Genomic DNA, 24,035 nt, shown 5'->3' with positions numbered 1-24,035 from the left:
TATTGGGCAGCCAATGCGGCGATGATCCGTAAGTGGGTAATGGAGGAAGAGGGGGTGGCGTGGAAGAGGTTGGAGATGGCATCCTGCGTGGGCACGAGCCGGAGGGCGCTGGTGACGGCACCGCTGCCCCTCTTGCCGACAAGGTACACCACGGGTCCGGTGGTGGCGGCGACGCTGAAGATCTGGGGCAGTGGAGGCGAGGTGGGAGCCTCTGTTTGGTCCCCGATTCGGGAGAACCATCGGTTCGTCCCGGGAAGGATGGATGGGGGGGTTTCGGAGCTGGCATCGGGCAGGGATTAGAAGAACGGGGGACCTGTTCATCGATGGGACGTTTGCGAGCCTAGGGGTGCTAGAGGAGAAGTTTAGGCTACCCCCGAGAAACGCTTTCAGGTACATGCAAGTGAGGGCGTTTGTGAGGCGGCAGCTGAGGGAATTCCCGCTGCTTCTGGCACGTGGGATTCAGGACAGGGTGATTTTGGGTGTATGGGTTGGAGAAGGCAAGGTTTCAGCGATTTACCAGGAGCTGAAGGAAGTGGAGCTAGATGAGGAGTTTGTGGGCCGATGCCACGAGTAGGGTTAATTCTTCCTCCTCTTGCGCCAGGCTCAGCCTAATACAGTTCAAAGTTACTCACAGAGCGCATATGACAGGGGCGAGGTTGAGTAGGCTCTTTGGGGTGGAGGACGATGTTGGAGGTGCTCTGGGAGCCCGGCAAACCACGTCCATATATTCTGGTCATGCCCAGCGCTGGATGGGTTTTGCGAGGACTATGTCCAAGGTGGTGAATGCCCGGGTCAAGCCGAGCTGGGGATTAGCATTATTTGGGGTATCGGACGAGCCGGGAGTGCAGGAGGCAAAAGAGGCCGGTATTCTGGCCTTTGTGTCCCTGGTAGCCCGGCGGAGGATTTTGCTACTATGGAAAGATGCGAAGCCCCCTAGTGTGGAAGCTTGGATCAATGACATGGCAGGGTTCATCAAGCTGGAGAGGATAAAGTTTGCCTTGTGAGGGTCTGTGCAAGGGTTCTCCAGGTGGTGGCAACCGTTCCTAGACTATCTCGCGGAGCGGTAGGAGGAGGTCAGCAGCAGCAGCCCGGGGTGGGGGGGGGAAATTGGGGATAAATAACTGCTCACATTGTGAAATATAACAAAGACTAATTCCACAAAAGGTAAAGATAGATGTCCTCAGAAAAACATTGCCCACATTGACAGAAAATGCCAAAGATTCCACAACTTTCCTCCCCACCTCCCGAGCATACACTTTGGGGTGGGGGGTTAGCAGGTGAGGTAAAATAAGAGGTTGCATTGAGGTAATTTACAACTGCAGCAGAGGACTAAGACAAATACAAGTTCTACCTGAGGAAACTGCTGAGGTCCTGGAGAATATCCTGGGCCAGTGGGTTGACCAACAGATTGCAAAGGAGAAGCTACGTTCTGGTAGGCTGGTTGGAGAGTTGGATATGCGTAACCAAATGGTTTAGTACTCTTCAATGGACGTGGGTCAGAAAGAGCAGGGGCTGTGGTAGTTGAAGATATTGAATCTGTTAAAAAAATTGAAGCATGTAAATACAACTACGATAATATTTTAAAAAAAGATAGACTGTGGCTTCACATAGTGTCTTTCATGATGTCAGGACAACCTAATGCTCTTCAATGCAATGGAGTAGCCACTGTTGTAATACAACAAAATATGGCTGCCAATATGTGCGCAGCATGGTGCAACAAACAACAATGAGATAATGTCAAGATAATCTAGGTTTAGTTGTTTTTGAGATAACCAGGGTACTATATCTGACCAGGTAACAGTGAAAGGCACTCTAAATCTGCAGTATATTTTTATATTCACTTTTGGAATGTGGCCATTGCTGGCAAGGCCAGCATTTATTCCCTTCCCTAATTACCTTCTTTGAAATGCTGTAGTCCATGTCCACAGTGCTGTTAGGGAGACAATTTGAGGACTTTGTCCCAGCGACAGTGAAGGAATGGCAATATAGTTCTACATCAGATGGTTTGTGACTTGGGAAGGGAATTTGCAGATGGTGGTGCGCCCATGCTTCAGCTACCCTTGTTCTTCTTGGTAGAGGTTATGGGTTTGAAAGATGGTGTCGAAGGAGGCTTGGCAATTTGCGGCAGTGTATTTGTAGATGGCCGTCACTGTGTATTGATGGTGGAGGGAATGAAAGTCAGTAGATTTGCAACAGTATTCGAAAGCTCTCATCTTCTTTCATAGCAATAGGCCACAGTATGTGTACAGCTGGCCATAAACTTCAGGATGTTGATAGTCAGGAATTCAGCAACGATAGTGCCTTTGAATGTCTAAGGAAATTGGCTAGATTCTCTCTTGTTGGAGATGGTCACTGCCTGCACTTGCATGACACAACAGTTTCTTGCCACTTATTAGCCCAAGCTGGAATGCCGTGCAGGACCCGCTGCACCTCGATACAGATTGTTGGTTCATTATCTGTGGAGCTGCTAATGGTACTGAACTCTCTGCAATCATTAACGGACATTTCAACTTCTGACATCATGAAAAGGGAGGGTCATTAATGAAGCAGCTAAAGACGTTTGCCTGTGCCACCACTCTGAGGAACGCATGCAGCGATGTCTGAGGATAAAAATGATTGGTTTCCAACAACTACAAGCATCTTCCTTTGCGCTAGGTGTGACTCTAACCAGTGGAGTTTTTATAGGGGCAGCACGGTGGTGCAGTGGTTAGCACTGCTGCCACACGGCACTGAGGACCTAGGTTCAATCTTGGTCCCGGGTCTCTGTGCGTGTGGAGTTTGCACATTCTCCCCGTGTTTGCGTGGGTCGCACCCCCACAACCCAAAGATGTGCAGGGTAGGTGGATTGGCCGTGCTAAATTGCCCCTTAATTGGAAAAAAAAAGAATTGGGTCCTCTAAATTTACTTTAAAAAGTATACCACGTCAATGGAATGACAAATAAATACAAAACTAGGCAGTAGAAAAATAAGGAATCGCCATTGGACTTGAGGCTTCAAGAGCTTTGTCTGTAAGAAAATGGCGGAGGATTCTACAGTGCCGGTGGCCACTCCACTAACCGCTGAGATGCTTACAGGCTCTCTGGCGGGGGAACGTAAGAAACTATGTTGGGAGGTCTCGGAGGACCACGAGAGAGCAACTGAGGGTACAATGTTCACTATTCGAGCGGCCTTGGCAAAAATGGATGAACTAGTAAAGGCGCTGGGCATAGAGCTAAAGGAGGTGGGCCTTTTAAGGCAAAGTGACCTGGAAGTGGAGATGGTGCAGGTGGCTGGTGACAAGTCGTCAAGGGCCAAGGTGATTATTTGGAAAATTGCTCCAGAAGGCAGGACTGGAGGGGTATTTGGTTGGCGGAGGACTTGGTGGGTACAAACCCAACAATGTTTATGCCACAGTTGTTTTGGAAGATGGTGGAGCATCCCCTCCAGAGCTGGATCGGCCCACAGGCCGTTGGTGCACAAGCACTGTGCTGGTGAGTCACTGCGTGCGATCATTGTGCGCTTTCACAGTCATCAAGAAAGGGAAAGAATTCTGCGGTGGACAATAGATTGAGATTCCAGGTGGGAGGACTACGTTGTGAGGATCTACCAGGATGTTGGAGCGGAGCTGGCTAAGAGGCGTGCAGAATTCAACAAAGCCAAGGTCGGGTTGTATTGGAACAATATTCAATTTGGCATGGTTTACCCGGCGCGACTCAGAGTGACTTATGAATCGAAAGATTATTACTTCGAGACTCCAGAGGAGCGATAGGCATTTGTGCCGAAGAATGAACTGGGATGGAGATAACTGTGAAATATATTGGCTGGGAGATGTCAGACTGGGATGGGGGCTGTGATTTTTGGGATTTGGTGGCATGTTTATTGGGAGTTTTATACTTCGATTTTTTACTGTGGGTTTTGTGGGATGGGTGGTTCTTGTTTCTTTCTTTTTTTCCTGGAACAATTAAAGTTGGATTTGGACAGGGTGCTCAATGGCGTTATGTTTTTTTAAATTATGTTTATTACTCTGTGTGAGGGCCGTCCTGCTAGCTATATAGTTAGTTAATGGGAGCGGAGGAATGGGGGTATCAGTAGCTCATAGTATGGAGAGGTTTTTAAAGCACGGGTCTGGTTTTCGGGGGGGGGGGGTCGTTGTTTACTGGACTATTAGCGTGTGGCATTGATTGGAGGGGATGGAGAGGGGGGAGGTTAGAGTTCGGATGGTGGCTATAAACTTTTCTTTGTTCTGTTTTGATGGGGGATTTGGCAGCCACCTTGGGTGGGCCTGGTGTCGCCTCTCTATTAATAGTTGCTGGACTCCTCAGAGGGTGGAAATGGCTGACTCTGGGTCTGGGGGGGTGGGGGGGGGCTGAGGAGTATTCAGCTGGTCACTTGGAATGTGAGGGGATTGAATGGTCCTGTAAAAAGATCTAGGGTGCCTGCGTACCTTAGATGTTTGAAGGCTGATGTGGCGCTGGTGCAGGAGACCCATTTGCGGATCAAAGATCAGACAAGGTCACGGAACGGCTGGGTGAGGCAGATATTTAATTTGGGATTTGACAGTAGGGCCCGGGGGACTGCGATGTTGATTAATAAGCGACTGTCTTTTTGGGCAACTAAGATTTTGATAGATCCAAACGGGAGGTATGTATGGCGGCACGGTAGCACAGTAGTTAGCACTGTTGCTTCACAGTGCCAGGGTTCCAGTTTCGATTCCCGCTTGGGTCACTGTCTGTGTGGTCTGTACGTTCTCCCTGTGTCTGCGTGGGTTTCCTCCCACAACAAATAATAAAGAAAAATAAAAATCTTTATTGTCACATGTTGGCTTACATTAGCACTGCAATGAAGTTACTGTGAAAAGCCCCTAGTTGCCACATTGCGGCGCCTGTTCGGGCACACAGAGGGAGAATTCAGAATGTCCAAATTACCTAACAGTACGTCTTTCGGGACTTGGAGGAGGAAACCCACGCAGACATGGGGACAACATAAAAGTCTCAAAAGACGTGTGCTTGTTAGGGGAATTGGCATTCTGAATTCTCCCTCAGTGTACCCGAACAGGTCTAGTGGCAGCTAGGGGATTTTCACAGTAACTTCATTGCAGTGCTAATGTAAGCCTACTTGTGGCACTAATAAAGATTATCAACGGAGCAAGCTCCATTGGATGAGGTAAAAAGGAAGCGGGAGAGGGAGCTGGGTCGGGTGGCGGGGGGCTCTACACAGGGCAACTCCATCTCTTCATGTGTTGGGCTCAGCTCTAGTAAGTTCAAAATGGTGCATAGGGCACATCTGACCATGGCACAGGTGAGTGGGTTATTTCTGGAAGTACAGGATAGGTGCAAACATTGTTCACGTGGTCTGGCGAATCACACGCATATGTTCTGGTCTTGCCTAAACTTGGGAGTTTTGGGGTTTTCGTTATTCAGCACCATGTCAGGGGTTCTTGGAATTTAGTTGGAGCCTTGCCCGTTGGTGGCTATCTTTGGGGTCTCGGACTCGCCAGAGCTGAAGATGGTGGCGATCGTGGATGCTCTTGCCTTTGCCTAGATAATAGCCTGAAGCCAAGTTCTGTTTGGGTGGAAGGCTCCGGTTTTGTCTTGGTTGAGTGATTTTATGCGGTTTTTGCACTTCAAAAAGCTCAAGAATATGGGCGGCACCGTAGCACAGTGGTTAGCACTGTCTCTTCACAGCGCCAGGGACCCGGGCGTGGTTCCTCCAGTGTGGCAACTAGAGGATTTTCACAGAAGCTTCAATGCAGTGTTAATGTAGCCTTCTTGTGACACTAATAAAGATTATTATTATATCACGAGGGGGTTGGCAGAAGGATTCTACTCGAGATGGCAGCCTTTCATTTCCTATTTCAGGGAACTAGTCACCTTCAGATGTTGGGGGGGGGGGGGGGGGGGGGTGGTTCTGGTTTTGTTTCGATTTGCCTTGGTTGTTTTTTTTTGGTGTGTGGGGGGCGGTGATTGAGTCTGGAATTGTATTTGTTGTGTAGAATAGTTTTGCAGTGTTATACTGAAAACATTTTCTCAATAATGTTTTTAAAAATTGCAAGTTAAGCATCCAATTTAACACTCAACATGAGACAACAAAAATGCTTCCACAAAATGAGTTCTCGCATTCTCAAAGCCTCCATTGTTCAATTGGGCTCGAAGGTGACAGAACTGCCACATAGTTGTTCTGAATTGGCAATCAATTCAAGGCAACCTCATGGCTGCGGTAGAAAATGGGAAACTGTCATACCCTTCATCAGTGGTCACTCCGGAGATTGGAGTTGACCTCCGCATTTAATCATACATGAACCTCCTCTGAGGGTTCAAAATTGGCAAACGTCCAGCACTAATATCAATAGTTTGAGTTAAATTTATTTTATTTAAAAAGTTGAAAAGCGTTTTTAAACACTAATAAAGAGGTGACAGCTAACCACAAGCAATGAATGCGTTAGATGAAAGTGCAGGAAGATTAGGTCTGAAAAACAGCAAAGTTCTCTGAATTTTATACATATACCACTCGTTGCAAATCATAATAAGTAGTTACCTTGGCAGCTTCCACCTTCCAAAGCATCATAGTTGTTCGGAAGTGAAGTGTTAGTGGATGATGATGAGGAAGAGGAAGAGTCCACACCTAGGAATAGAATATTCAAAACATGTTACATGTTCACAGAAAGTCACACATTCACCAAAAAAAAAAAGCCCATGCAAGGCTGGAATTCAAATGAATGTTTAAAATATAAATGGAACTTTATACCCAACACCTTGGTTTTCACAAAGTAACAACTCACCATTTGCTCATCGGAACAAATGACATTTTATTTTCAGTTAATAAAATGTGTGCGGCACAGGAAAACTAAGCAAATTGTTGAGGTTCATAGTATATTTTCCTATGTTATCAGATCTTCAAAATACTTTGTACAGTAAGAAAATGGAAGCTAATAAAGCAGTTTCTGAACTTACTTTAAAAAATAACTCCAGTATATAATTGAACTACTGAAAAACAATTTGGTATACGCCGCTGTAAATATTCTCGTCTACAAGGAACTGAAAATGTTACACAAAACCTAACTGCCCATATTATTGTAATGATTATTTATCTCAGGTAACGTCATTTAAATGCAAGTTACAGGATTAAATATTGGTTTGCTGGACTAAAAAGCAAAATATGAAATTCATCTTTTCTTTCAAAATTACAAAAAATTAGAAATTATAATCTTTTATACAGCTAGGTTTTTCTAACCTCGATAGCCAAGTCATTTTAGGTTAATGATAACATTTTACATATTACAACTAATAATTTAACTTGGAGGTGGTTATTTTAGACACCTACGGTCATCAGTTACATTAATGATTTCTATCAAGGTTGCCTTCTCCCCCAGGAATATGTTCTTCTTTCACATTAAATCAGCTGAAAGTTAAGAATTGGTGCTGCAGTTTTGTATCATGGGCGTAAGCAGCTCTCGCATATTTTGTCTTGTGGCATTCAACACAGATGGAGTGTCCACCATGGGGTGTAACACAGCTAAGTCTCATAACATGCACTTTCCAGCAAGGTTCCATAGAGAGTTATCAAGAGTGAAAAGTCAATAACTTTTCACATTCTAAGACAGAAGGTGGAAAAACAGTAGATAATTGGTAAGAAGATCTCCACTCAAATACAATTAGAAAAATGGACACATAAGCTTAACTGAATTGTTTAGATTATAGCCCTACAGGGCGGCACGTGGCACAGTGGTTAGCATTGCTGCCTACAGCACTGAGGACCCGCGTTCGAATCCTGGCCCTGGGTCACTGTCCGTGTGGAGTTTGCACATTCTCCCCGTGTCTGCGTGGGTTTCACCCCCACAACCCAAAGATGTGCAGGTTAGGTGGATTGGCCACGCTAAATTGCCCCTTAATTGGAAAAATAAATAAATAATTGGGTACTCTAAATAAAAAATAAAAAATTACAGCCCTACTCCCAGATTCGCTGTGATTGTGATTCAAATTAGAGATCATGGACGGGATTCTCCATCCAGTGCCAACGGAATGGGGAAATGCGATCGTGTGTCAGCCGGTACCTCGACAGTGGCGTGAACGCGTTTCATGCCGCACGCCGGCATGGGCATGTAAATTGCACAGTAAATGGCGTTGGCATATCATTAACGCGCCCGACCCAGCAAATTCCAGGCACTCCGCGATGCTCCATAATCTGCCAGGCCGTTGGTCCACTGTCTGCTGATGCTTCATCTGGAGTCTTTCTCTTGGTAGTTTGGTCAGTGGTTTGCCATGGCCTTCCATTCTCAGGGAAAGGATGAGGAGGCAGTTCTACCTCAGTCTGAATCACGTTAGCCATCTAATCAACTGCTAAATGGCCCAGGACATATTTTTTGAGATAGTACCGACAGAGAGAAAAATGTGCTTGTAGAATTCAGTCTTCAGAGTATCTTAGACAATACTTCTACCTACATTATCATCCAGAAAAAGATTATACCCCCTTCATTGATATTTTCTTTCTGTGTTGAAGGACGATATCAGTGTAAATAAAATAAATTAATTCATCACTTGGATTCAGTTGGAACCAGCGATTTACACCATCTGTCCAAGTGGGTCAAGTGACTTAGGCGATTGTAAATGTTTTTTAAAAAAAATAAACATTTTATTGAGAACAACATAATAAACAATCTACATGAATCTATAAACCCCCTACTCAAAGCTAAACTAATCTCTTCCCCCCCCCCCCCCCCTTCTGCTGACGATTAATTTCCCGTAAAGAAGTCGACGAACGGTTGCCACCTCCGGACGAACCCTAACATTGGCACTCTCAAGGCGAACTTGATTTTCTCCAAACAGAGAAAGCTAGCCATGTCCGGTCTCTGACTTCAGGGGCTTGGAGTCCCTCCAAGCTAATAATATCCATCCCCGGGCTACCAAGGAAGCAAAGGCCAGGACGTCTGCCTCTTTCCCCTCCTGGATTCCTGGATCTTCCGAACCACGAGAATCGCCACTTCTGGACTCAGTGCCACCATTGTTTTTAACACCGTGGACATGACATCTGCAAACCCCTGCCAGAATCCCCCAAGCTTTGGACATGTCCAGAACATATGGACATGGTTTGCTGGTCGTCCTGCACACTTTGCACACCTATCTTCTACACCAAAGAACCTGCTCATCCGGGCCACTGTCATGCGAGTCCGGTGAACGACCTTGAATTGTATCAGGCTGAGCCTGGCACATGTTGTGGAAGCGTGAACTCTACTCAACGCATCCGCCCATAGACCATCCTCTATCTCTCCTCCCAAATTCTCTTCCCACTTGCGCTTCAACTCCCCAGCCTGCATCTCCACTGACCCCATAAGTTCCTTGTAAATGTCAGAGACCCTCCCTTCTCCCACCCACCCTCTGGACACTACCCTGTCCTGTATCCCCCTTGGTGGTACGAGCGGGAAGGTTGAAACCTGCCTGCATAGGAAGTCCCGCACCTGCAGGTACTTGAATTTGTTTCCCCATGCCAATCCAAATAGCTCCTCCAGCTCCCTCAGGCTAGGAAAGCTCCCCTCGATAAACATATCCCTCATCCACTCAATCCCTACTCTCTGCCATCTCCAGAACACCCCGTCCATCCTTCTCGGGACAAACCGGTAATTATTACAAATTGGAGACCAAACCGATGCTCGCTCTGCTCCCACGTGCCTCCTCCATTGCCCCCAGGCTCTCGGGGCCGCCACCACCACGGGGCTGGTGGAATACCGTGCCGGCGGGAATGGCAGAGGCGCCGTTATCAATGCCCCTAAGCTGGTGCCCTTACATGAAGCTGCCTCCATACGCTCCCATGCCGACCCTCCCCCACCACCCACTTCCTGATCATGGCTATATTTGCCGCCCAATAGTAGTTACTGAAGTTTGGTAGCGCCAGCCCGACTTCTCCCCGGCTCTGCTCAAGCATCCCCCTCCTTATTCGCGGGGTCTTGCCCGCCCATACAAAGCCAGTGATCACTTTGGTGACCCGTTTAAAAAAGGACCACGTGATAAAGATGGGGAGACACTGGAACACAAACAGGAATCTCGGGAGGACCGTCATCTTCACCGTCTGCACCCTCCCGGCTAGTGACAGCGGGAGCATGTCCCACCTCCAAAAATCATTTGGTCTACTCGTCGGACCAGATTTAGCTTGTGCAGTCGTTCCCATTCCCGCGCCACTTGGATGCCTAGAAACCCAAAGCCTCCCCCTACCACTCTAAACGGCAGTTCCCCCAGTCCCCTCGCCTGGACCGCAAACATCTCACTTTTCCCCATATTTAGTTTATATCCCGAAAACCGGCCAAATTCCCCCAGAATCCTCCTGATTTCTTCCATCCCCTCTACTGGGTCCGATACATACAGGAGCAGGTCGTCTGCGTAGAACAAGACTCTGTGCGCCCCCCCCCCCGGAACCAGGCAAATGTAAATGTTAATGCTCAGCAACATTTCTAACTTCCAAGATGCCCCTATTGCTAACATAAATAGCTAAACATAGTGAAAAAAAATCAGACGGTCTGGTAGACAGCTGGTACAATACATTGGCAAATTTGGTGAGGCTGTGCTCTGGCAACAAGACTTCAAGAGTATGAGTTAAAATGGGTGGTTGAGGCTACAGCTCAAATTTTCAGAACAACACTTCCACCCTCTGGTTTAATGACCTTTCAAACTACTGACCATCATAAAAGAGAGTAGTTAACTATCAAAGTTTCCTTACAACTTGGGAAACAGCTACAAAAAGAAATAAGCCCATCTACCCTGGTATCCTTTTGTCGGGCAACACAGGCTAGGAAGTAAGCAGGCTCAATGTCTTACTAGGTTTGGATTTTGTCAATTACAGCAAAGATCGTATGGGAGATCCACAATGGATCTTAGTCTTCCAGAGCCAAGTAGAGAAAAAAATTCAGATGGGCTTCCATCATTATGCAACTGACTCTATTTAATACTGTGCATGCACAGATGTCCAATTGCCCCTGCAATTCATATGGCACAGAAAAAAGCCTGGCCTTTTGGGTGAAATACCATCAGGCTCAGCCTGAGTCACCGACTTTAACAGGGCACAGGATATGATTGGGAAAGGAAGAGAGAAGAAAAGACTATCATTTAAGAAAATACAAATAAGCATAAAATCTTGTTTGATTTCTTCAGATCACAGACTACTTGTACTCTGGTCACTGCGTCAAACGTGGCAAGTGGAAATCAGGATACTGATGAGAATCCGTTTCAGTAATAAAACTGCTTTCCCACCTCATCATAAAGAAGTCAAAAATATTTGAACAGACAAATTAAATAACATTTATGCGGCATTTCATTTCACTCGAGGTCTAATTTTATTTTTTATTTTAAATTATAGTTAATTTTTATTTTAAGTAGTGATGTAAAAGCATCAGAAATTGTAATCCAGGAATATGTTCAAAACATGATTGCAAAATTCTGCACGGAGGACAATATTAGCATAACTCCAGTCATTCTGTCGATGATAGCAACAAGGCATGGGAGTAGTGATGGTGTAAACTGCCTTTATTTTTATCACTTAGTGAACATAATGATTACAAAATCATTTATTTTACTGCTGTATTCATGAAGTATCAAGTCCAACTGAACAGTAAAAATGCTTTTCCAGTCGTCACCATTGGTAGCAACATGATGATAACATGTGAAATAAAGGATAAACTTCCGGTGGCGACATGTAGAAGGAGTTCACGCGTATGTTAGCTCCCGCTAGAGTCCTTGTTTTTTTGCTTCTTTTATCCGTTTCTTGGGGGACAATTGGTGGACAAATTTGTCCCATTTGAGAGTCGTTTGGGTGAGGATGTCAAAAGGTGCAAAAAGGAATATTGGAAAGAGGGTCCGAGGCCGGCTGAATATTTCGAGGCGATGCTTCTAAAGTTGATGGAGAGGTCAGGTACTCCCTGCCCCACCATCAAGCTCATCGATTACTACGGGTGAATCGGGCCGACTTCAAGTGGAGGGGGAAAGAGACCCTCAGTTTGATTGGTTACGTGGAATGTGAGGGTGTTTGGAGGCCCGGTGAAGACACCATGGTTTTTTTTGCATTTGAAGGAGGCATGGGATAGTGGGAAATTTGGCCAGTTGGATAACGAACTGGCTAACCGATAGAAGTCAGAGAGTGGTGGTGGATGGCAAATATTCAGCCTGGATCCCAGTTACCAGTGGCGTACCGCAGGGATCAGTTCTGGGTCCTCTGCTGTTTGTGATTTTCATTAATGACTTGGATGAGGGAGTTGAAGGGTGGGTCAGTAAATTTGCAGATGATACGAAGATTGGTGGAGTTGTGGATAGTAAGGAGGGCTGTTGTCGGCTGCAAAGAGACATAGATAGGATGCAGAGCTGGGCTGAGAAGTGGCAGATGGAGTTTAACCCTGAAAAGTGTGAGGTTGTCCATTTTGGAAGGACAAATATGAATGCGGAATACAGGGTTAACGGTAGAGTTCTTGGCAATGTGGAGGAGCAGAGAGATCTTGGGGTCTATGTTCATACATCTTTGAAAGTTGCCACTCAAGTGGATAGAGCTGTGAAGAAGGCCTATGGTGTGCTCGCGTTCATTAACAGAGGGATTGAATTTAAGAGCCGTGAGGTGATGATGCAGCTGTACAAAACTTTGGTAAGGCCACATTTGGAGTACTGTGTACAGTTCTGGTCGCCTCATTTTAGGAAGGATGTGGAAGCTTTGGAAAAGGTGCAAAGAAGATTTACCAGGATGTTGCCTGGAATGGAGAGTAGGTCTTACGAGGAAAGGTTGAGGGTGCTAGGCCTTTTCTCATTAGAACGGAGAAGGATGAGGGGCGACTTGATAGAGGTTTATAAGATGATCAGGGGAATAGATAGAGTAGACAGTCAGAGACTTTTTCCCCGGGTGGAACAAACCATTACAAGGGGACATAAATTTAAGGTGAAAGGTGGAAGATATAGGAGGGATATCAGAGGTAGGTTCTTTACCCAGAGAGTAGTGGGGGCATGGAATGCACTGCCTGTGGAAGTAGTTGAGTCGGAAACATTAGGGACCTTCAAGCAGCTATTGGATAGGTACATGGATAACGGTAAAACGATATAGTGTAGATTTATTTGTTCTTAAGGGCAGCACGGTAGCATTGTGGATAGCACAATGCTTCACAGCTCCAGGGTCCCAGGTTCGATTCCGGCTTGGGTCGCTGTCTGTGCGGAGTCTGCGCGTCCTCCCAGTGTCTGCGTGGGTTTCCTCCGGGTGCTCCGGTTTCCTCCCACAATCCAAAGATGTGCAGGTTAGGTAAATTGGCCAATGATAAATTACCCTTAATGTCCAAATTGCCCTTGGTGTTGGGTGAAGGTGTTGAGTTTGGGTAGGGTGCTCTTTCCAAGAGCCGGTGCAGACTCAAAGGGCCGAATGGCCTCCTTCTGCACTGTAAATTCAATGATAATCTATGATTAATCTAGGACAAAGGTTCGGCACAACATCGTGGGCCGAAGGGCCTGTTCTGTGCTGTATTTTCTATGTTCTATGTTCCATGAAGAGTTTGAGGGCCAATGTGGTGCTTTTGCAGGAGACCCACCAGCAGGTGAAGGATCAGATTAGGTTTGGAAGGGTTGGGTGACCTAGGTGCTCCACTCGGGCTTTGATAGCAGAGCCCCTGGGTTGGGGGGGGGCAAAATCATTTTTAGTGTGGGGGCGGAGATTTGATGTTTACTCGGGAATCGTGCCCGGCCCGCTCCCGCGATTCTCTGGTCCCCGGAGAATCGCACATGCGCAGATTGCACGGTGTGGTTGGGGGGCCACTGACAGAGGCGATTCTCCGGACAAAACTGCTGAGTTCCCAACAGCGTGGTTCTGACCACGCATTGCCGGTTGGGAACCTCGGGTGGCGGCTGCGCTCTGTCCGCGGCCGCCCTGGTGGGGGGCGGGGGGATCGTGCACATGGGTAGGGGGCAGCGATCAGGCGGCTCGGATCCACGGGTAGGCGCAATCTCGGGGTGGCCTACATTGTCAGTCTGCAGTCCGAATCCGCCAAGGTGCAAGCCGCCACCGTGCGCATGCGCAGACTCCTGACTGGACGTGCGGGGGGCCCGTATCCGCAGCCAGAGCTGCGAGAAGCGCTCCGGGGCCCTGCCAGCCCCGTTGCAAGTAAGTGAATCACTCTTGAATTTTTTAAGGAAAGTCAAGAGTGAAACACCAGCATTTTTATACCGGCGAGGGGACATAGCCCCATTTTTGGAGAATCCAGCCGCAGATATGGACACACACCAGCTGATTTTGGGGGCGATTTGAATTGCGTTCTGACTCGAGTTGGATTGGTCTAAGCCGGTGACATTGGGGGTAGCGAAGGTACTGGCGGCATTCATGAAGGGTGGATTGGATCCATGGTGGTTTTTGTGGCCCGACGGCAGAGAATTCCCTTTTTTCTCTCCAGTGCACAATGTGTACTTGGGCATCAACTTTTTTGTGATGGGGAGAGGTCTCTTCTGCCAAGGGTGAGGAAAGCGGAATATTCCGCGATAAGTGATTTCAGGTCCACACTCTGCACCTGGTGAATGTGGTTTTGGAGGTGGGGCTGGCCCAGCAGCCAGTATAGAGTTTGGATATGGGGCTGTTAGCAGGTTTGGGATTTTATGTGAAAATGTCCAGGGTGATTTCGGAGTATGTGGAGTTTAACAAGAATGGGGAGGTGTCACCCTCAGTGCTGTGGGAGGCCCTGAAAGCGGTGGTGCAGGGAGATAATCTTGCACAAGGCGCAGGTGGATAGGGAGGCGAGGGAAAAGCAGCCAACAGTTGGTAGATGTGATCTCAGAGGTGGTCAAAGGTGCTCGAGTGATCCCACCCCAGAGCATTTGAATATTAGAAAGAAGTTGCAGATGCAATTTGATCTATTGGCCACTGTTAAGGCGGTGCACCAGTTGCGGCGCTCGAGGGGGTAACATACGAATATGGGAGAAGGCCATTCGCCTCCTGGCCGGTCAGTTGAGGCAGCAAGCAGCCTCCCAAGAGACTGTCCAGATTCGGGATTCAGCTGGGGTACTTGTGTCGGCGTCGGGTAAAGTTAACTGGACATTCGAGGTATTTTACAAGAACCTCTGCAGGTCGGGGCCACCAGGGGATGAGTCGGTTATGCGGGAATTTCTGGAGGGGTTGGAGTGTCCTAAGGTAGAGAAAAAGGACCGTGAAGGGCTGGAGTAGCCATTGGGGTGGAGGGCACCTGGCAGCGATTGAGCACATGCAGCCGGGAAAGGCACCAAGGTTGGATGGGTTCCCGCTGGAATTTTACAAAATGTTTGCTGATCGACTAGTGCCGTTATTGGTGGAGATGATTGAGGATTTGTTATCGTGGAGGTCTCTTCCAGAGACAATGATGCAAGCATCCATCCCGCTTCTGTTAAGGAATGATAAAGACCTGGTGGAGTGTGGATTGTACCGCCTGATTTCTTTACTAAATGTGGATGCCAAGATTTTGGCCAAGATTCCAGCATTGAGGCTGAATGAATGTCACCCTCAAGTTATTGGGGAAGATGAGACGGGGTTGGTGAAGGGGCGGCAGTTGTCGTTGAATTTGAGGCGCTTTTAAACATAGTTGTTTCGTCCCCAGCAATATGGTGAATGCAACATCATGTGCAAGGTTATGGTTGACACAGTTGAAGGTAGTGCACAGGGCCCATTTGACCAAATCCAGGATGAGCAGGTTATTTGCAGGTGTGGAAGTGGAGTGCGTACGGTGTGGAGGGGCCTGGCTAATCATATGCACATGTTCTGGTTGTGTCTGAAGCTCGTGGGGTTCTGGGCCTCCTTCTTCAGCACCATGTCGGCAATTCTACAAATTGAGCTGAAGCCCTGTCCCCTAGGGGCTATATTTGGGTTGTTCGAGCTGCCAGAGCTGCAGACTGGGGGGGGCTGACATTCTGGCCTTCATTTCACTGATTGATTGCTCAAAGGCGGGTGCTGCTGAAGTGGAGGTCAGCTTCTCCACCCAGTGCCTCAGTGTGGCTGGGAGATCTTACGGAATTTTTATATCTCAAGGACACCGGGAGGGTGGCAATTGAGGGGTTCTACCAGAGGTGGCAGACGTTTATTCTGTACTTCAAAGAGCTGGTCACGGTTACCTGTTAGGTGGGGGCAAGGGGGAACAAGGCGAGGGATGTCTCTCTGTTGTGGGGTTGTGCAGCACGGAGTTTGGGGGGGGGGGGGGGGGGGGGAGAGAAGAGTTTCGGGGGTTTGTTTATTATTTTATTGTTTATATATAAAATTTGAAAAATGAGAATAAAATTACTTTTCACCGAAACATGCGAAATAAAGAATGCAAGATAAAAAATAAAGGGGTTTACTAGTATGGAACTGAAACTCAATAATGACGCTATAAATCATTTCCAGTAAAGTTAAATTTGGAAAGACTGCAAGTTATGGCCACCAATTGAGTATCAGTTTATAAAAGCTATAACACTGTATCAATTAAATTGAAAATCTGCAGAATGAATGAATACACATGACAAGTACAGTAGTATCGGCACTGATCTCCAAAAGAAAATGTTAAATTGCTCATGGTCTGAGCAATGGTTTAGGGCGTATTTTGGATTACTTTCATTATCCCAGCTCAAGTTGCTTATGCAGAAGTTTATTTTCCCAAAACAGAGTCTGTCTTATGCACCGTCAATCTCATTGCTCTCTATTTTTAATTTACTTAGCATTGCAACCAGACCTGGTCTTTATTTCTCGATCTCTACACTTTTTTCTAAATTCAAGCTACTCTATGTCTGTACTCAAGTAGCTAATGTTAAATACTGCATCACCTCCTGGCCCACCCATAGGTTCCTGTTACTTCATGCCATGTGGGTTCAGGATCCACTTCAGTAAGTGAACAAATAATCTAATGTAGTATGTAAGTGCAGTTCTGAAGCAATGCCACATTGTCAGGAGTGCTGTGCTTTGTTTGAGGCATTAACCCAAGGCCCCAGCTTTTTGTTCAAATTAATCTTAACGATCGCATGGCCTTATTCAAAGCAGAGTTTTCCTGTTATTTTGGTTAATATTCACCCCTCAGTCAATACCAGCAAAACAGATTATCTTCTCATTCAACTTAATGCTGTTTGTGGACCATAGTTGTGCAAACACTGGGCTGCCGCATGTCACAATGGTTCCTTAAACCAACCCATTCAATAAAGAGCACTTTGGGATGTTGTGAGAGGTGTGGTGAAGTGCCTTACAAATTCCCAAGTTCTCTATTGGAAAAATTACTTCCATATGAATTATTCTCATTCCAAAAACCTGAAAACCATAGGATGTTCACCCTACAAAGAAGGATCAGTATTTTACGGAGAAATAAAATCACTTCATACAACACAAACCACTCTCTGATTATGGTACCTTGATTTAGTACCTGATAAACCCCTTCTACTCAGAGCTACAACTTACTTCGATTCTCATACATATTGTACCTTAATAAACTGTACTTGATCACCATTATTTATTCAATGCAGAAGATATTGCTCCTTGAAGTAATAACGAATGTGGCCTTTGCAGTCATTAAAATTCTGTAAGTATTAATCAATGATTTACAGCAAATGAATTCAGCACATGCAACATATAGGACATCTGTTAAAACATAAAGCACACCTGCTTCATCATCATCATCCTCATCATCTGAAGTTGATGACAAGGGACTCGGTGCTGAATTAACTTGATTATTAGCAACATATCCATAGTGCATGCCTGTAAAGTGGAAAGCACAAAACAAGATAAAAATTAAGCAAAGAATAAGAATCACTCATTGCAAATCATTCAATAAAAGTACAAGACAGATGAGCAAGTTAATAAGATACAAAACAAGTAGTTAATGAATGACCAGTTCACACAATCCAACAAAAAGTGCATTCAAAACAAAAGCAGCCCGTCAAATGTAAGGGAGTAAGGGATGATGGGTAAAAGGCGAACAAAGACAACTAACAGTTGGGTTCATAATTATTTTCCAATCAAATGTACTCAAGAAACAGGTTTGTGGAAGAAATGCATGGTTACCTACTTACAGGGTCACCTTCATCAATATCCACAATGTATTGCAGAGGGAATCTTAGTTTTCAACAGGACGATGCAGAAGAACACAGTATATTTATGGCACCTTTAACAACTGAAATTTTACAGGGTTGAACATTAAACAGCAGAATTAAAAGCAATCTCTGATACCAGAGTGAAAGGTGATAGTTTCTGACAAGTGACAAATGCTCCAAATCCACCTATTTAGCATTTGACCTAAATGAACAATTCTATCTTGCGTACACAATCTCAATGAGCATTGAAAACCATGTGCCTCCTTAACACCATAAACTGTAAAATGTAAATCTTTCCACAGGCTGGAACCCTTATGGACACCAAGAAATTGGACAAATACTGGCGATTTGTTGCAGGACTACTAGGAAGTTTGGGTACATGATACACCCTACTAATGGAGCTTAGATGGCTATTTGGGCCCCAGCATGCCTCCTTATGTTTCAAGAAGCCCTGTGCATGTCAAACCACCCTGATATTTCTTCAGCCAGAGAGTGGTGGGTCTGTGGAATTCATTGCCACAGAGGGCGGTGGAGGCTGGGACGTCGAGTGTCTTTAAGACAGAAGTTGATAAATTCTTGATTTCTCGAGGAATTAAGGGCTATGGAGAGAGAGCGGGTAAATGGAGTTGAAATCAGCCATGATTGAATGGTGGAGTGGACTCGATGGGCCGAATGGCCTTACTTCCGCTCCTATGTCTTATGGTCTTATATGTTTGCTTCTTGGAGTTATACAAGGATAGTCTTCAAGTTCTGCAAACAATTTTTGCAAGCCACAAACAAAATGCTTATCTAATATTCATCTACACTCAACGGGCATCTTATGCAGCACAGCTGACTACAGAAAGGTCCAATAATATGCTACCAAACACAGGAGCAGATTAGGATGCCAAGGTCCTACATCATTAATAATATTTATTGTCACAAGTAGGCTTACATTAACGCTGCAATGATGTTACTGTGAAAAGCACCTAGTCACCACACTACGATGCCTGTTCGGGTACACAGAGGGATAATTCAGAATGTCCAATTCACCTAACAGCACGTTTTATGGGACTTGTGGGAGGAAACCGGAGCACCCGGAGGAAACCCACGCAGACACGGGGAGAACGGCAGACTCCACATAGACAATGACCCAAGCCGGGAATTGAACTGGGAGCCTGGCGAGTTGAAGCAATGTGCTAACCACTGTGCTACCCATGCTGCCCAAGGCATTCATTATGAAGAGATAAGCACAGTCAAAGCACTAAAGATCACTCTTACCTCAGTGTTGTTTATTGCAACCTACCACTAAAGAAGTCAACTTGTTTTCATCCAGGGATAGGAAAGTTTTCCATTTTAGACAAAATCAATAGCTTGGGGCGCGCTCATGAAATGGCATTCCTGCCAGTTGATGAGAAAGTAGAACATTATCTGAAGTGTTTGTTGAACAAATTAATTTAGTATCTGGACTGTTTTTCTGGGTGGGAATGGTTGTTAAACACTTTTTGTACATACACCTTTGAAGATGAGGGGACAGGTTGAGAGCGCGGTTAATAAAACATGCAGTATGGAGGGGCACGATGGATAGCACTACTGTCTCACGGCACAGAGGACCCGGGTTCGATCCCAGCCCTGGGTCACTGAGCGTGTGGAGCTTGCACATTCTCCCCGTGTCTCGTGGATCTCACCCCCACAACCCAAAGATGTGCAGGGTAGGTGGATTGGCCATGCTAAATTGCCGCTTAATTGGAAACAAAAAAGAATTGGCTACTCTAAATTTATTTAAAAAATAAATAAAACATGCAGTATGCTGGGCTTCATTAGGAGTGGCATAGACTACACGAGCAAGGATAGAGTACAAGAACAAGGAGGTTATGTTGACCTTGTGTAATACACCAGTTCAGCCTCAGCTAGAGTATCACAATCATCTTAGGTGCCACACTTTAGGAAGATGTGAAGCTATTAGAGGGAGTGCAGAAAAGATTCATGAGACTGTCCAAAGATGAGGAACATCAGTTATGAAGATACATTGGAGACGTTAGGGCTGTTTGCGGAGAAAATAAGGCTGGGAGGAGATCCGATAAATGTATTCAAAGTCATTAGAGGCCTGGAAAAAGTAATGACGAGAAACTGTTCAGTCTGTCTGACATTGAGCAGAATGTCAGACAGACTGACCCTCAATAATGCCCAACTCTGGGGACTTCCGGTTGCGACTATGCCTAGGTAGGTCGCACGTTCGGCAGCTCCCGCCGGGAATGGACTTTTGGGCTCTTCAGAGGGGCCCCAACGGGAATTGTTCGACGGCTCCCAGTGTGGGAAGATGACAGCAAGGTTCCCCCGGCATTATATGGATTGGACCAGGTGTGGAGCGGTTAAGAAAGTGATCCTGGTGCAGCGGAAAGTGCGAGGGAGGAAAAGCAAGATGGTGGCGGGTGGAGACCAAGCAGCGTGGACGCAGGAGTTCCTTAAACGCTGCTTTGCGGAGCTGAAGACAGAAATGCTGGCGCCAATGAAGGTGGCGATTGAGAAGCTTGTGGAGACCCAGAAGGCCCAAGGGGCGGCGATACGGGAGGTGCAGCAAAAAGCCTCGGAGAACGAAGACGAGATCTTGGGCCTGGCGGTGAAGGTGGAGTCGCTGCACAAGAGGTGGCAGGAAAAATTTGAGGACCTGGAGAATAGGTCGAGGAGGAAGAATCTTCGGATTCTGGGTCTCCCTGAAGGAGTGGAGGGGCCCGATGCCGGGGCATATATGAGCACGATGCTCAATTCGCTGATGGGCGCAGGAGCCTTCCCGAGGCCCCTGGAGCTGGATGGGGCTCATCAGGTCCTGGCAAGGAGACCCAAAGCCAATGAGCCGCCAAGGGCTGTAGTGGTGAGGTTCCACTGCTTTATGGACAGAGTACATGTCCTGAGATGGGCCAAAAAATGGAGCAGCAGGTGGGAGAACACGGGGATCCGAATCTACCAGGACTGAGTGCGGAGGTGGCTAAGAAGAGGGCTGGTTGTAACTGGGCTGAGGTGGTTCTCCATTGGAAGGGGGTGAAGTTTGGGATGCTGCAGCCAGCGCGATTGTGGGTCACGTTCCAAGATCGGCACCACTATTTTGAAACGCTTGATGACGCTTGGAACTTTATCCAGTCTGAAAAGTTGGACTCAAACTGAGGGTTTGTCGTGGGGGGATGTTTACTGTGTTTAGGGAATGTTCTTTTTGTTTTGGTGCTGGGTGGGGATGGGTAAATGGATTTGATGTGGGGGCTGTGGGAGAGTGTGGGCGTCGGTGTTGGAGGGGCAGGGCCCCGCAGAGGAAGAGGGGGGTGGAGGCCCGGGGATGGGGAATTGGGGTAAGGCCGCAAAAAGGAGCTGCGCCAGAGGGGGCGGGGCTGGCTCAGACGGAAAGCGCGGGCTTTTTCCCGTGTTAGGGAAGGATGGGGGCGGTGCTGGAGAGCAGCGCACACCGACTGCCAAGGGGTGGGGGGGGATTCTCACACTGGGGCGTCGATGGAATGGCGGCAGAGGATCTTGACTTACGGGAGTGTCATGGGGGGGGGGGGGGAGCAAAATGGCTAGATGAGGATCTAGCGGAGGGGGGGGGGGGGGAAAAGAGAGAACTGGGTTGCTGCTGCATTGGCCAAAGGGGAGCTGGAAGTAGGAGAGGTAGTCGGGGCAGGGGTCCGCCGCCAGGGGGGCTGGAGGGTGCGGGAGGCGTGGGCACGTGGCTGGCATAGAAAAGGAGATGGCTAGTCGGCAGGGGGGGTTGCGGGAGTAGCCCCCTGATCCGGCTGATAACTTGAAATGTGAGGGAACTGAACGGGCCGGTCAAGAGGGCCCAGGTGTTCGCGCACTTAAAGGGACTGAAGGCAGACGTGATTATGCTCCAGGAGACACATCTGAAGGTGGCATATCAGGTTAGGCTGAGAAAGGGATGGGTAGGGCAGGGGGTTTATGGACCAGATGGGGGGGGGTGGGGGGGGGGGGGGGGTGGGAGTGGTTCCATGGAGGTTTGTCAGGCCGCAGGCCAGGGAATTTTCCTTCTTTTCCCACGTCCACAGAGCCTACTCCCGGATAGATTTTTTCATTTTGAGTAGGGCGCTAATCCCGAAAGTGGAGGGAACGGAATATTCGGTCATAGCCATCTCGATCCACGCCCTGCATTGGGTGGAGCTGGAGTTGGGGGAGGAGAGGGACCAGCGCCTGCTGTGGCGCCTCGATGTGGGACTGTTGGCGGATGAGGGGGTGTGCGGGCGGGTGCGGGGGTGTATTGAAAGATACTTGGAGGCCAACGTCAATGGGGAGGTGCAGGTGGGGGTAGTCCTGGAGGCGTTAAAGGCGGTGGTCAGGGGAGAGCTAATCTCCATTAGGGCCCACAGGGAGAAGAGAGAGGAGGGAGAGGGAGAGGTTGGTGGGGAGATTTTAAGGGTGGACAGGAGTTATGCAGAGGCCCCCCGAGGAGGGGCTACTTAGGGAGCGACGGAACCTCCAGACGGAATTCGACCTGATGACCACGGGGAAAGCAGAGGCACAGTGGAGAAAAGCGTAAGGGGCGGCCGTAGGAGTATGGGGAGAAGGCGAGTTGGATGCTGGCACATCAGCTTCGTAAGAGGGAGGCAGTGAGGGAGATTGGTGGAGTTAGGGATAGAGGGGGGAATACGGTGCGGTGAGAATAAACAAGGTATTTAGGGACTTCTATGGGGATCTGTACAGGTCTGAGCCCCCAGCGGGGGAGGGGATGCGACGATTCATGGATCAGCTGAGGTTCCCGAGGGTGGAGGAGGTGGTGGCTGGATTGGGCGTGCCAATTGGGCTGGAGGAGCTGGTTAAAGGATTGGGGAGCATGCAGGCGGGGAAGGCCCCAGGGCCAGATGGGTTCCAGGTTGAATTCTACAGGAAATACGTGGACCTGCTGGGCCCGTTGCTAGTGAGAACTTTTAATAAGGCGAGGGAGGGGGGGACCTTGCCCCCGACAATGTCCAGGGCGCTGATTTCTTTGAACTTGAAGCGGGACAAGGATCCATTGCAATGTGGGTCATATAGACCGATCTCGCTCCTCAATGTTGACGCTTCTGACAAAGGTGCTGGCCACGAGAATTGAGGACTGTATCCTGGGGGTGATTCATGAGGACTCAACGGGATTTGTGAAGGGTAGGCAGCTAAATACAAATGTGCGGAGGCTCCTCAATGTGATTATGATGCCCTCGGTGGAGGGGGAAGCGGAGGTAGTGGCAGCTATGGACGTGGTGAAGGTCTTTGATCGGGTGGAGTGGGAGTATCTTTGGGAAGTGTTGCGGAGGTTTGGGTTCGGGGAGGGGTTCCATCAGTTGGGTCAGGCTGCTATATAGAGCCCCGGTGGCGAGTGTGGCTACGAACCGGCGGAGGTCGGAGTACTTTCGGCTGTACCGCGGGACGAGGCAGGGGTGTCCCTTATTCCCCTTGTTGTTTGCACTGGCAATTGAGCAGCTGGCCATGGCACTGAGGGAGTCCAGAAATGGAGGGGATTGGTTCGGGGGGGGGGGGGGGGGGGGGGGGGGGGGGTGGAGGAAGAGGAACACCGGGTGTCGTTGTATGCCGATGACCCGTTGTTGTATGTTGCGGATCCAGCGGAGGGAATTGCGGTGGTCATGCGGATCCTTAGGGAGTTTGGGGACTTTTCAGGGTATAAACTCAACGTAGGGAAGAGTGAGCTCTTTGTGGTGCATTCAGGGGACCAGGGAAGGGAGATAGATGATCTACCGCTGAAGGGGGCGGAAAGGAGCTTTCGGTACCTGGGGATCCAAGTAGCTAGGAGTTGGGGGGCTCTGCACAAGCTCAATTTGACGTGGTTGTTGCAGATGGAGGAGGATTTTAAAAGATGGGATATGCTGCCTCTCTCTAGCGGGTAGGGTGCAGTCGGTCAAAATGACGGTGCTTCCGAGGTTTCTCTTTGTGTTCCACTGCCTTCCCATTTTGATCCCCTTGGCCTTTTTCAAAACGGGTAAGCAGGAGCATCATGGGATGTGTGTGGGCGAATAAGACCCCGAGGTGAAGAGGATGTTTTTGGAGGGTAGCAGGGACAGGGGGGGGCTGGCGCTG

General features: G+C 47.9%; 1 protein-coding gene across 5 annotated transcripts in view; it reads right to left on the bottom strand.

The window, feature by feature from the left end:
• Positions 1 to 24,035, bottom strand: part of LOC140408582 (protein transport protein Sec24B-like) — a 148,466-nt gene that overhangs the window by 96,280 nt on the left and 28,151 nt on the right. For 4 of the 5 annotated variants that reach the window (XM_072495992.1, XM_072495995.1, XM_072495993.1 and 1 more), the window contains exons 5-7: positions 17,560 to 17,655; positions 6,514 to 6,600; positions 1,352 to 1,536 (exon numbers count right to left, since the gene is read on the bottom strand). In XM_072495992.1, the coding sequence (XP_072352093.1) occupies positions 1,352 to 1,536; positions 6,514 to 6,600; positions 17,560 to 17,655 (368 nt within the window). The remainder of the gene's footprint in view (positions 1 to 1,351; positions 1,537 to 6,513; positions 6,601 to 17,559; positions 17,656 to 24,035) is intronic. The other variant, XM_072495996.1, reaches the window with a different exon arrangement.

Source organism: Scyliorhinus torazame, chromosome 3 (assembly GCF_047496885.1).
Source record: "Scyliorhinus torazame isolate Kashiwa2021f chromosome 3, sScyTor2.1, whole genome shotgun sequence".
In the NCBI taxonomy this organism is placed as follows: Eukaryota; Metazoa; Chordata; class Chondrichthyes; order Carcharhiniformes; family Scyliorhinidae; genus Scyliorhinus; species Scyliorhinus torazame.
The sequence above is the reverse complement of the archived record's forward strand: the minus strand, read 5'-3'. Positions and strand labels throughout refer to the sequence as shown.